Source organism: Dipodomys spectabilis, unplaced genomic scaffold (assembly GCF_019054845.1).
Source record: "Dipodomys spectabilis isolate Male_0828 unplaced genomic scaffold, ASM1905484v1 ptg000039l, whole genome shotgun sequence".
Lineage (NCBI taxonomy): Eukaryota > Metazoa > Chordata > Mammalia > Rodentia > Heteromyidae > Dipodomys > Dipodomys spectabilis.
Window position 1 is genome coordinate 2018146 of NW_024870716.1, and position 13457 is coordinate 2031602.

At 40.7% G+C, this 13457-nt stretch overlaps 1 protein-coding gene across 1 annotated transcript; it reads left to right on the forward strand.

The window, feature by feature from the left end:
• The first annotated feature begins 1 nt into the window (after nt 1).
• LOC122106188 (olfactory receptor 10AD1-like) lies at nt 2–12264 on the forward strand. Its single transcript, XM_042677491.1, has 3 exons — nt 2–39; nt 187–363; nt 11301–12264. Exons 1-3 carry the CDS (start codon nt 2–4, stop codon nt 12262–12264), a joined length of 1179 nt encoding a protein of 392 aa, XP_042533425.1.
• The last annotated feature ends 1193 nt before the right edge of the window (nt 12265–13457 follow it).

The following is a 13457-nucleotide window of genomic DNA, read 5'->3' on the forward strand; positions in this document are numbered from 1 at the left end:
CATGGCCATGGAGAAGAGGCCTGATTTCCTGGTGTTGGGGTAGTTACCACTTCTCCCAACTCAACAGGTAAATCCGCTGTGCTGAAAGGCTTCAGGAAAAGAGGGTCCATGGATTTCTTGGTACCAGAGCTAGACTTGGAAGTTTCTCCTAATGTCTAAAGCTCATCTGTCTGATTTTACTTCCAGTGTAAGTTGGGAAGAGTTCTCCTTGCACGTGGCATTCCTCCTCACCCTCTTCTTAGCCCCTTACAGCCTCATCATGGCCTTGAATAGCATCATCATCTTCATCACCTGGACAGACTCCAGGCTCAGACAGATCCCTGTACCCTGTGTACCTCCTCCTTGGCCACCTGTCTTTGCAGGGTATCTGTTTCATGATTAGTTTTAGTAATACACTTCCATCATAGAATAGATAGATATTTCATAGCTTGAGGAGAGAGGCAGGCATGGTTCTCAAGAAAAAATGATTGAAAAAGACAACCAGACTATGCCTTTAAGAGCATTTTATTCAAGGGGAGAAATCAGTTAGTAGTGCTTTGCTTTGGAAAAGGAGTAGATTAAATACACAGAGGATAGATATAAACAGTATGTTGGAGAAAAAAACACTGTGATGTATATGATTATATCCATGGATAGTAGTCCCAGTGTTCTTTAGGTTTCATGGGGTGGGGGGAATCAGATTTAACCAATGAGTTTATATTATTTGTCAAAGCCAGCAAGAGGAAGTATTGTATACCAATTAGGTATGGATTGTTGATGAAGACAGAGAGCAGAAGTAAGAGAAGACAGCCTGAAAACACCAAGTTTTCCAAGTTGTACATGGACCATAGAGCTATATAACAAAATATCTTAGGGTCAGGGTATCATTGAGTGGCATTTGCCTTGTATAAGAATGGAACAAGGACACTTGCAAATGATTTCAATTATTCACATAAAGGCTTAACAGATAATTGATTACCATCAAACACCACCAAAACTTTCTCCATTTGGAGCTTTTTAACCACTGCCCTTGGTGTTTGTTGTATATATAGTCTAGAAGCATCCATTTTATCTCTTGTGTTGTTCACAATGCATTCATTCCTTCACACTCTCTTCCCACATCTCTAATTTCATTGTCTCTACTCTTACTCCTTCATCTATGGTGCAAAATGAAGTTGTCCACCAGGGATGGGATCACCTCTAAAAGGATATTTGACAATGTCTTCAGACATTTTTGGAGATCCCATTTGGAGGAAAGTTTAGGCTATAGGCATCTAGAGAGCACAGGCCAGGGATGCTATTAAACACTCCCAAACACACTGGAGAATCTCTACATTACACACACACACACACACACACACACACACACACACACACACACACAGCCTACTTGTTGATAGTACCATGGTTGAAAACTGGTATGAAAAAGGGACAAAAAAAAAAGATGAGAAATATTCAAATGGGAAGAAGAGAAACAGAAGGAAACCCTTAAGAAAGAGAATGCAAAAATCTATCTGCAAAGCCACTATCCAGTTGCTTGTAGGTGGGATTTGTGCTGGTATTGCCCTGGTAACCAATGCTCTCTGTAAGTAGTTGTGATACCAAAAAAAAAAAAATCTTTCCAGGTAATGGTAGCTCAAGCCTATAATCCTAGCTATTCAGGAGGCTGCGATCTGAGGATCATGGTTTCAAAGCCAGCCTGGGCAGGAAAGTCTATGAGACTCTTCTCTCCAATTAGCCACCAGGGAACCAGAAATGGAGCTGTGGCTCAAAGTGGTGCTAGCCTTGAGCAAAAGAGCTCAGGGACAATGCCCATGCCCTGAGCTCAAGCCCTATGACCGCACCTCTCCAATCTTCTTTTAAACCTCTGTGTTTATGTATGTCAGAGCCAAAGCCTACTGCTCCAATATATACAGATTATGGGATTATCTAGTCATCTTCTTCCATCTGCCACTAGCTTAGATTTTCACTCAAATTCTCTCCTTTCCCTAATCCAAACAAAATCATATCCACCCAGTGGTTCTTTCCACATGCTCACAATTTCACGTTCCTGGATGGCTCACTCCCACCTGTTGACTTTTCTGATCTTCATTGGGGCTTCAACAAATGCTATTCAATGCCCTCTGTGGCTTCTTATGGGAAATCTTTCTGGAATTTCAACAGTTTTTCCAGTTTATCTTCCCATCTCCTTTCCTTGCCCAGCACATAAACTTAAGCCATCGTATCATGGCATTTCACTTCTCCCCCTCCCAGCTGAAAATGACAATTGCTTCTTTTGTCAAGTAATTTTCCTCATCCTAATACCTCCTACACAGGAAATGTGTTCCACGTACCCAGAAGAGTCTGTTGTACATTTCCTGTGTGCTGGATATTTCTTCTTATACTCTAAAAACAAATAACACACTTCTCTCCCCAGATCTGGGCCATACTAGGCACTCTACTACTGACTGTTAGTGCTTTTGATTGCCTTTTGATTTCTAGTTGAGTTCAACTAATTCCAGCTGCTAGCAGAAATCAGAAGGCCAGGAGGACATTCTGTGAGGCATTCATTCTCCCACTGCTTTCCTTGGTCATCCACATCCTATGAGCTTGGCCTTTAGCTACAGATATCTCTGCGCCCTTCCCTGTCCTTTTAAAGGTGATATATATTCCTTATAATGTAGCCCCTGGGTGCTTCACTACCCTTAATTGAGTCACCTCATCTTGACTATATTTCTGTAAATTCTTTAATTGTCTAGTTAAAGGTGCCATCTCCTTCCTTACAATACACTGATTAATTCAGTAAAACTGGTACATACTAGAGACATAGAATCAACCACAAATGGGAAATTTCTCAGAACAAATCACATAGTGTTTCATGGAGCAAATCATTCAAAGAATTAAAACCACACAGACCATATTATCTGACTACAAAGCAATTGTTAGACAGTATAGTATATATACAAAATGGAAGTTTACTCACTCTTTACAGAGAATGATATTACATCATTTGCAAAGAATGGATGGGCCTGGAAGATTTTATCCTAATTGAAGTCAGGCTCTAAGAGACAAATGAGGCATGTTTTCTCTTATATTTGGAAGTAAGATCTAATATATAAATATACAAGCAAACATACATATGAGAGGGTTTACAATGTATGAATCAAAGTAAGGTATATGCAGGAGATAGTTCAAAAAGTGTAACTCCTTGGAAAAGCTAACTCATTGTCTAATAAAATGAATACCAGGAAGCTGGGTATGTGTGAGATGGTGTCAAATAGAAAGGGGGGAGACAAATGAAGAGAGGAAGTGGGAATCCAGTCATAATATTCAATGCACATCCCATGAAAAGAAGAAAATTGTGGAGAGGAATGTGGAAGAATGATGAAAGGGATGATACTGATCAAGTTGCGTTGTACTTATAAACTGATATGTAGAATGGCAACCATTAATAATAAGAACTCTCATTTTTGGAAATTAAGATGGATACTCTAACCAAAAGATAAAGAATAAGCTATAAGTGAAGTCTAACAATGAAGAGTACAAATCTTGGAATACTTGCCTGCCATCACTACCCAAATGAGGAAGACTGAACAAACTGAATCACAACTGTTCTGTTTAGATTCAGCAGATCATGGAAGTCTCAGAGCAAATTATCAACCAAACACTGGGACAAGGTGATCAGAGTTTCACAGTTTGCTGAGAGCCCAAGCCAGCTGGAGGCTGGTAGGAATAGTTAAAAAGGCAATTGACTATAGAAGCACTGGTTGTTCATACCTGTAATCCTGGCTGTTCAGGAGACTGAGATCTGAGGATCAAGGTTTGAAGCCAGCCAAGGCAAAAAAGTTTGTCAGACTCATATCACAATTAACCAGCAAAAAGCTGGAGCTGAGGTATATGCAGGAGATAGTTCAAAAGGTGTAACTCCATGGAAAAGCTAACTCATTGTCTAATAAAATGAATACCAGGAAGTGGCAAAAAGTGGAGCTGAGGCTCAAGTAGTAAATTGTCAACCTTAAGAAGAAAAGCCAAGCAAAGTCTTGAATTTAAGCCCTAGTACTGACACACACAAACCAAATTCTATTCTAGCTATTTTAGAATATATGATGCATTATTACTAGTTCCCCACATGCTACTACACAATGATTTATTCCTCTTTTCTACTTGAAAGTTTGCATCCATTGCTCCATCTCTCAGCTTTCCTTACTCTTCTCCTCTCTAGTCTCTTGTAAGGATCATCTACTCTCTACTATCATGCAGTTAGCAGTTTTCCATTCTACAGAGGAGTGAGAGAAGATACCATTCTGAAAAGTCTCCAAATATAAAATAGGAACAATCCTAATTTTACAAAGGCCACTGTAACCTAGTTGCCAGTAGTTCATGTTTGTAATCCTTGCTATTTAGGAAGCTGAGATCTAAGGACAGCAATTTGAAGTCAGCCTAGGCAAGAAAATCTGTGAGATTTTTATCTCCAATTAATCACCCAAAAACTGGAAGTGGAGTTGTGGCTTAAGTGGTAGAGCGCACACCATGAGCACAAAGCTCAGGGCAGTGCCCAGGCCCTGAGTTCAAGCCCCAGGACCAGCTACTCCCTCCTTCCAAAAAAGAAAGAACAACTTATTAGAAAAGTATGCTCCATCAGGGATTTTTGTCTATCAGTTTATTGAATTATCAGTTAATATATGGCTCTGATACAGGACCATTTGGGATAAACCTAATGATATAAGAAAATATCTAATTGGGGCACAAGTCCTAGTAATTAAGTCAGCAGAGACCCAGGAAGAAAATTAAAATTCAAAGTTAAATTGGGAAGTAGGTGTACAAGAGTTAAAGGACTTGAAGGTTGGAGGCTGAGGATAATAGTTGCAAGTTCTCTATAAATGTATCTGATAGAAGGCACACAAATTTCCTAGGAAAATCTGAGACTGTGCTAGATCTATCAGGTCACCTGGGCTGGACATTGTCTCACAGAATAGTCTTAGAAAGGCCTAGTACAAAACTATCTTCAGGGATAAGGTTGAAATATTAGGTTTCAAGAATAGATAGTTTGCTTTATTCCAGCTGGCTCCCAACTGCAACTAGTTGAAAGCTCATGTGTATGTCTGTGTGTGATGGGATGAAAAAGGAAGAGAAGGTGAGGAAAGCACTAGAGGAAGGAGCCCAGATGACGAGTCTATAAATGAGCAACCTTACTCTGTACCTGCAACAAGCACAGCCAATGTCCTCCTTGGCATGTGCCAAAACCCTTGGACAAGGCCAGTGAGTGAATTCACTCTACTATGAAGCTGACCTTGTCTTTATGAGCATGCTCAGAAGTGAATGTTCCCTGGCTACCTCAGTGACCATCTGTGTTCACATCACCTGGGACTCCGCACACCGTGGTCCTCGCGGAGAAGTGGCAGATCTTGACTCTATAGGTCTACCTAAGTCTCTGTTGTCCTGGCTCTTCTGTTAGTTACTGCCTCTGTTTCTTCACTCTGTGTTTCCCTCAGGTTCTCCAGGTTGCCAGCCTGCCCTTTTGGTACTTGTTGATGGGCAGATGGCTTGCATGTATCTGAAATGACCAGCCTGGCTTGCACAGATCAGTCTCCAAAGGCTGGGGATGGGGAGGAAGACTCCCAGGTCAGTCTCTTGTTTCTAGAGCTTAGGAGGGTACCTGCTCCTTAGTTCTTATTCCATCTCATTGGGAAAGCATGGCCCAGCCTGTTGGCAGCCTCTAGGACTCTTTTCCATATTGGTATTTTGTCTCCTCTTATTTATTTATTCATTTTGTCTATACATTAGGGCTCTTGCTACCTGTGTCTGCTGATGAACTAGGTGTATTAACCTACCCTACAGTCCTCGATTATACTGTAATGCCTTCTTTGGCTTTCACCTTTTTCCTTCTCTTATGTTTAGTGAGATTTCTCTCCCTGGATAGATTCTCTTATTCCAACTCTTATTCTCATTTTCAACTCTGAATCTTCCTCTTTTGGCCTGTGCATGTCTGTACATTTGCCCCCTAATTAATTGATATTTTTCTTTCTTGTTCCCTAGGGAAGGAGGCTAAGAAATTACTCAAGGATGGTCCCTTCTTTTCTTTTCATTTTTTTTTTTATTGTGCCAGTCCTGGGGCTTGACACTGGCCTAGACACTGTCCTTGAGCTTTTTTATTCCAGGCTAGCGCTCAACAACTTGAGCCCTAGCTCTACCTCTGGCTTTTTGGTGGTTAATTAGATACAAAGATCCATGAGATTTCCTACCTGGTTTGGTTTTGAACCGTGACCCTCACATCTCAGCCTCCTGACTAGCTAGAATTACAGATGTGAGCCAGCCATGCCCAGCCAAGGATGGCTGGGCATCTAAAAAGAGACTATGATGCACAGCAGAGATTCCATGGTTGTTGCTTTCTCTCTGTGTTGTTAATTGTTTTTTTTTTTTTGGGGGGGGGGGGTGGTTAGCAATGTTCTAGGAGCCAGATTCAGAGGAAAGGCTCCCAAATCGATCAGGAAAAAGCCAAAGTAGAGGTAAAGTATTTAGGAAACATTGGGAAGGATGAGACAGGGTGAGTGAGAGCCTCTCTTCTCTCTGGGTTTCTGCAGGAACATTTCAGCGGATGAGTGGGAGGCTGGCCAAGTCCTGCAGTGTTCCTTCCATGCGTGAGGGAAGCCTTGGGGAGATGAGAAGAAACAAAGATCAGAACTCGCTCATGTTTGTTGTCTAGTCCACGCCAGGCTCTTATTATGTCATTTTGGTTCATCTTCATTTTAGAGGAAAAAAGAAGTGGAGACTCCGCCAGCCAGCCCCACACATTGAGTCATATTCTATGTAAGTCTTCTATCAGTATGTTACTCTCCTTTGTGCTGGGCATCACTGCTTCTTATATATGATGAGCTTAACTTTTGGGTGCATTTTCTAAATGCACAAACACTTAATATTCTATATTTTTAATTTATACATCAGCTTTCCAAATCATTTTAAAATGATTTGATCTAGAAGCCAACGGATTAAGTGGTCAGGGGAAAACATTTTGTAAGTGATTTACCTTGAGTCACAAAGTCATTTCAATTTCTGACCCAAATTTGACTCAGAGTAAGCCTTGGAATTCTGCTTTTCATTAACAAAAGAATATTATTTATATTGATAGTGTGCACTGTAATATTGTAATCTAGTATATGTTGAAAACTATGGTTAAAAACTAACCTATTTTCTATGGCATAGTTCTTTACTAATAAAAACATGTAAAATGTGTTCTCCCATATTTAAGATTATACAATATATTGTGGTCAAGTATAGTCAATATGCTCTAAAGCAGATTTCTTGAATTTATTGTCCCCAAGTGAAGTTTTCTGCCCATTAATAAACAGCTCCCCTCATCCCAGATTACTTCACTCAGGATAATGGGATAATGTCCTCTAGTTTCATCTCTCTTCTCCCTACTGACAGACTTCAATGGTTTGTTTTTTTTTTTGGGTAGGTCATGGGGCTTGAACTCTGGGTTTGGGCGCTGTCCCTGAGCTCTTCAGCTCAAGGCCAGCGCTCTACTGCTTAAGCCGCAGCACCACTTCCAGTTTTCTAGTGGTTTTATTGGAGATAAGAGTCTCACAAACTTTCCTGCCTGAGCTGGCTTTGAGCTGTGATCCTCAGATCTCAGCCTCCTGAGTAGCTAGGATGACAGGCGTGAGCCACTGGCGCCCTGGGACTCTAATACTTTTAAATGACTAGTTATTTCTTCATGTATGTATAGGTATATATGTATGTGAATTTATATACCACATTTTAAAACTATTCCTGTAATGATATCTGTCATTTGATCCTATATCTTCACTATTGTAAATAATGCTGCATTGAAATTAAGTGGAATTATCTCTTTAATATACAGATTTCATTTTTTTCAATATATAGCCAGATATATTCTGCTGGATCATATGGTTGATTTATTTTTAATTTTTTTCAGGAGCCTCTACAATGTTTTGCCTAATGGTTGAAGCAATTTTCATCCACACCAACAGTGTGCAAAGGTTTGCTTTTCTCCATATTCTTGCCAACACTTCTAAAAAGGGTGAGGTTATATTCCACTGTGGCTTTAATGCACATTTCCATGCTCATGTTGTACATGTTCAATGTTGATCATTTGAAATGATGACATTGTGAATAAGGAGAATTTAATTCTTCCTTCCCTTTTTGAAACTTTATAAGTTCTTTCTTTTGTTTTATTTTTCTGGTAAGGCAAAATCACTAATATTACTTATATCAAATAGGAGTGAGGAGTATAGCCCTCATTGTCTCATTTCTGAGTTTACAGGAAATTATTTCAGGTTTTCCTTATATAGTATGATGTTGGCTATACATCTATTCTGTGTAGTTTTATATATATATATATATATATATATATATATATATTTGGGTATAATTCTTCTATTCCCAGCTTCTTCAAAGCTTTTATTATAAAAGAATGTTGAATATTTGTCAAAGGCATTTTTGTAAATGCATAAGATTTTTATACTTGCCTCTGTTTAGGCACCACATTATGTTTATTGATTTGTGTTTATTGAACCATACTTGCATCCATAAAATGGAACCAAATTGATCATGGTAAATGATATTTTTTTTGTCAGTCATGGGGCTTGAACTCTAGGCCTGGGCTCTGTCCCTCAGCTCTTTAGCTCAAGGCAAGCACTCTACCACTTGAGCCACAGCACCACTTCTGTTTTCTGGTGGTTTATTGGGGATAAGAGTCTCATGGACTTTCCTGCCTGGGCTGGCTTTGAACTGTGATGCTCAGATCTCAACCTCCTAAGTAGCTAGGATTACAGGTGTGAGCCACTGGTGCCCAGCTGGTAAATGATCTTTTTAATGCTCATTCTTAAAAGATTTGTTTCAGAAATCATAGTCACAAAGTCAAGGATTTTTCTTTTACAGACAAATATGGGTTTGTCTCAAGCTAAAAACTAAACACTTTTCTTTTGTTGCTAATATTTCTTCAACTAACAGGGGTGTGTGTAGTTTGTAAGTCAAGGATGGAGACAAAAACCATAAATGTAGAGAATAAGATTATTCAGCAACAAGCAGCTTTTATGCGCATGAAATATTTCACATCTTTTACCAATTGCTGTGCATATGTACAGTAATTCTTGTAAACATTCATTATTAATAGTAAAGAACTAACAATATCAATGGACATTTCTCTCTTCCAGAGCGGACCTCTAGGACAGACCATCCTCCTTGGACAAGCATGAGATCTTCTCTGTTACTTGCCAGAGTAATTTGGTGACAAATGTCATTGTCAGCAGAAAAGCAGAATGAGGTAGGCTATTATTACCAATAAATTATCCTACTTATTCAGATAAATGCCTGCTTGCGTTGCTGGCAATAGTATCCAATGAGACAGTCAATGTTGGGTATCAAAGAATACTGTACGTGGCAAAGTAAATTCTTGAACTTCTTAATGATTTGTTGGGTTAGGCTTCAATATCTCCTTAAGAAACTCCCAGAACTGGGTGCCAATGGTTCATGCCTATAATTCTAACTACTGAGGAGGCACAAATCTGAGAACTATAGTTCGAAGCCAGCCTGGGCAGGAAAATCTGAGACTTTTTATCTCCAATTAACTAGCAAAAGCAATAAGTGGAGCTGTGACTCAAGTGGTAGAGCACAAATTTTGAGAGGAAAAAAAAAAGCTAAGAAACAGAGCTCTGGTCCTGAATTCAAGCCCAAGAACCAGACCAAAAGAAAACAATCCCCAGGATTCTTGAATTCTAACTCACTGAGACATTCAACATGTCCCCTGAATTCAGGATTCCCAGCCACACTGGAAATAGTAGAATCTCTCCTTCAATTCCATCTGTGGACATTTGAAAGAAGTCCTTTATCTAAGAACCACTTGAAGTGAGGAGGATACTGCCTAGACACTGCCTTGCCCTGCCAGTAAAGCATAACTAAAGGGAATCTAGAACTGCAAGGAGTAGCAGTGACAGAGTGGGTAGCAGCAGTGACTAGTGGCGGGAGAGGAGGGGGGTGAATCTGGGGAAAGCTGAACTACTAGGTAGATCTTGACATGATTGTTTCCAGAATTGTGCAAATTACTTTCCCAGGAGAAATAGTACTAAGACTTGGAATGCTTGTATTGTTCTGAAACTTCATCCTACTCACCATCTTAAAGCAGATACACACATGACTCACCATGTTTTTCTTCTATCAATATACACCTTTAAATGTCTCACAACTACTTCTTAATTGTGATCTTCTGTACGCTACAAGTGCCATGCAATCTCCCTTCAACTCACTCCATTCCTCCATTCCTTAAACCATTCTTCATCTGACACAGGCCACAGGCACAGTTAGCGCTTTCTCTCTCTCTCTCTCTCTCTCTCTCTCTCTCTCTCTCTCTCTCACCTCTGAATGCAAAAGTGGCTAATCTTTTAATATTGAAGGCCTTGTAACAGAGGGCCTGACCAAACCAGGCATAGTAGATCCTTGGTATCCCCCTTGTATTTGATTCCAATGAGACCACCATTGAGGAAAAACAACAAATACCTAGGATGCCTCAAGTTTAGTCCTGTACAATAGATACTTGGTTCATTTTTCCCACAATACCACCAAACTCCTGACAGAGACTTGCTGCATTTCAACAAATCTAAATTTTACACTTGATCATGTAAATGGAGCACATTTACTTTTGCCATGTTTTATTGGCACCAATTGCTGTGGTATAGGAGTGTTTTCACTTGGCTAAGGGATAAGAAAGACTTGGCAAATCATCTGGTGATTTGAATATAACATAGGACTGAGAACTTTTCCATATTAATTGATCTGTATAATAATGTGTGTGAATTTAAAAATGTTGAGATTTCTTCTCATTATTTGTTATTTACTACTTTTTTAAATAAATTCATGAAGAAGGTAAGCTTATTGTAAAGGGTAATCCTAACCTTGATCTTTAGTAATTTTAATAACAGAGTCTGGGGACCCTGGTGTGTGTTTGCGCACATGTGCTCATGCATGAATGTGTGCATGCTAGAACTAGGATTGAACTCAAAGCCTTGCGCAGTCTGCTATCTTGCTCCAGTTGCACTCTTGAGTGCAGCATCTAGTCTGAGATTTTGTTAGTTAATTGGAGATGGAGTCTCAAAGACTTTTCTGCCAGGGATGGCTTCTAGGTCTCTATGCCCTAAACAGCTAGAATTACAGGTTAGATCTGTCATTTTTACCACTCAATTACACTTCCAATTTACTAGACATTAATGAGTTCCAAAATGATTTCTACCACAGTCTCATAGTTGGCTTTCTAGACTTAAATGAATACCCTGCATTACCCTACAATAATCTCGACTGTGCTTTTCCTGTCCTCCATCTTCAAACAGGCCCCATACTGTGGATGCAAGCAACAGCAGCACAGTCACAGAGTTCATCCTTGTGGGCTTTGAGAAGAGCTCCCCTTCCACACGGACATTCCTCTTCACCCTCTGCCTAGCCCTCTACAGCCTCGCCATGGCTATGAACGGCCTCATCATCTTCATCACTTGGACAGACCCCAGGCTCAACAGCCCCATGTACTTCTTCCTCGGCCACCTGTCTTTGCTGGATGTCTGCTTCATCACCACCACCATCCCACAGATGCTGGTCCACCTGCTGACCAGGACCCATGAAGTCTCCTTTGTCTCCTGCATGACCCAGATGTATCTGGTCTTTTCCATGGGTGTGGCAGAGTGCATCCTCTTGGCCTTCATGGCCTATGATCGTTATGTTGCTATCTGCCACCCACTCAGCTATGCCCAGATCATGAGGCGGCAGGTCTGTGTCAGCCTGGTGAGTACTTGCTGGATCTTTGGGATGATCAATGGCATCTTTCTGGAGTACATGTCATTCCGAAATCCCTTCTGCAGAGACAACCATGTTGAGAACTTCTTCTGTGAGGCCCCCATAGTGATCGCCCTCTCCTGTGGGGACGTCCAGTTCAGCATGAAGATGATCTTTGCTGATGCCACCGTGGTGCTGCTGAGCCCCACAGTGCTTGTGGTCATCTCCTATGCCTGCATCCTAGCCTCCATCCTCAGCAAAGCCTCCTCCTCAGGTCGGGGAAAGACCTTCTCCACCTGTGCCTCCCACCTGACTGTGGTCATCCTTTTATACTCATCGGCTATGTTCTCTTACATGAATCCCCGCAGCACTCATGGGCCTGACAAAGACAAGATTTTCTCCCTCCTCTACACCCTCATCTTTCCCATTTGCAACCCCATCATCTATAGTTTCCGCAACAAGGAAATGAAGGGGGCCATGGGAAGAGCCCTTGGGAGAACTGGCATGGACCATTCAGAGTCTGTCTAGAAGGCCCTGGCGAAGAAGCTCCCTCACCTGCAGAGGGCGAGGTTGCCCCTTCCCAAGCTTTGACAAATGAGTCACTCCCCAGTGCTGAAAGGCTCTAAGAAAGGGTTTATGGCGTCCTTGGAACCAGAGTCACTGAAGGTTCCTCATGCTGTCTGAGGTCCCTCTATGTGATATCATTTCCAGCATAGACTGATCCTCCCTGATGCCACTCAGAAACAGGCTTTCTGAATTAGAGACACAGGTGCTGTGCAGAGGGAGTTTATTTTGAGAAAGGTCAGGCAGGCATGCTTCTCATGAAAACGTGATTGAAGAAGTCAGCCAGACTATGCTGTGGGGACCAATATTTTCTGAGACCAAGTGAATTAGTAAGACGTAGAGCTTGGAGAAATGAGGAGATGGAAAGGCACAAATGGATGTGTGGAACAGCAAACATACCTTGTGCTATGTAATTCCACCTGGATGTGATGGCTGCCAAGTTCTTCAAATAAGTGTCTAGGGAAAAAAAAGTATTGATGAGTGTTTATTACTTGCCAAAGCCAACAGGAGAATGTATTCTATGCCAAATAGGCATAGATTGATGCTGAAGAGAATAGAAAGTCTGAAAGCACCAACTTCCCTGAGTTGTAAACTGGGATTTGAACCGTAAAACAAAACATCTTCATCATTTTCATCATTTTATAGAGATGGCTGAATTATACAAAAATGGAACAAGGGCACTTCAACTTATTCGTGTATTTACTTGCGAATGTTATATTGTTGCTGTTTGAAACAAGTTCTTCAGCTCATGGTCCTCTTTCTTCAACCTTCTAACTACTGGGATTACAGGCATGCACTGACATACATGTCTCTATTTGAAAATTTGTCACTGGCCTAGATGTAGGTCATGGAGTACATATTTACAATTTTTAAAGTTTTCTGCTTGTTTCTGCTTTTGCTTACAATAAAATCATGTTTCTCTAGCCTCTCTACAACTATTTCTCTATTAATGGTGTAGAATAGGGTTCTCAATAAAGGGCAGTGTGGCCTCCAAAATGATTATTTGTCAGTTTGGGGGAGGAGGATCCCAACTGGAAAAAAGGGTATAACACAGGCATCTAGAAGGCACAGACCAGGGGAGCTGCTAAATGCTCCAAAATATACTGACTAAAATAAAATGAACCCCAAGATATCAATAGTGTCAAGTTGACAAAGGT

Coding starts and splice junctions, on each gene's coding strand:
- LOC122106188 (XM_042677491.1), top strand. CDS start 2: ATGGCCATGGAGAAGAGGCCTGATTTCCTGGTGTTGGG. Junction 40..186: donor CCTGATTTCCTGGTGTTGGG/GTAGTTACCACT, acceptor TTTTACTTCCAG/TGTAAGTTGGGAAGAGTTCT. Junction 364..11,300: donor TGGCCACCTGTCTTTGCAGG/GTATCTGTTTCA, acceptor ATCTTCAAACAG/GCCCCATACTGTGGATGCAA.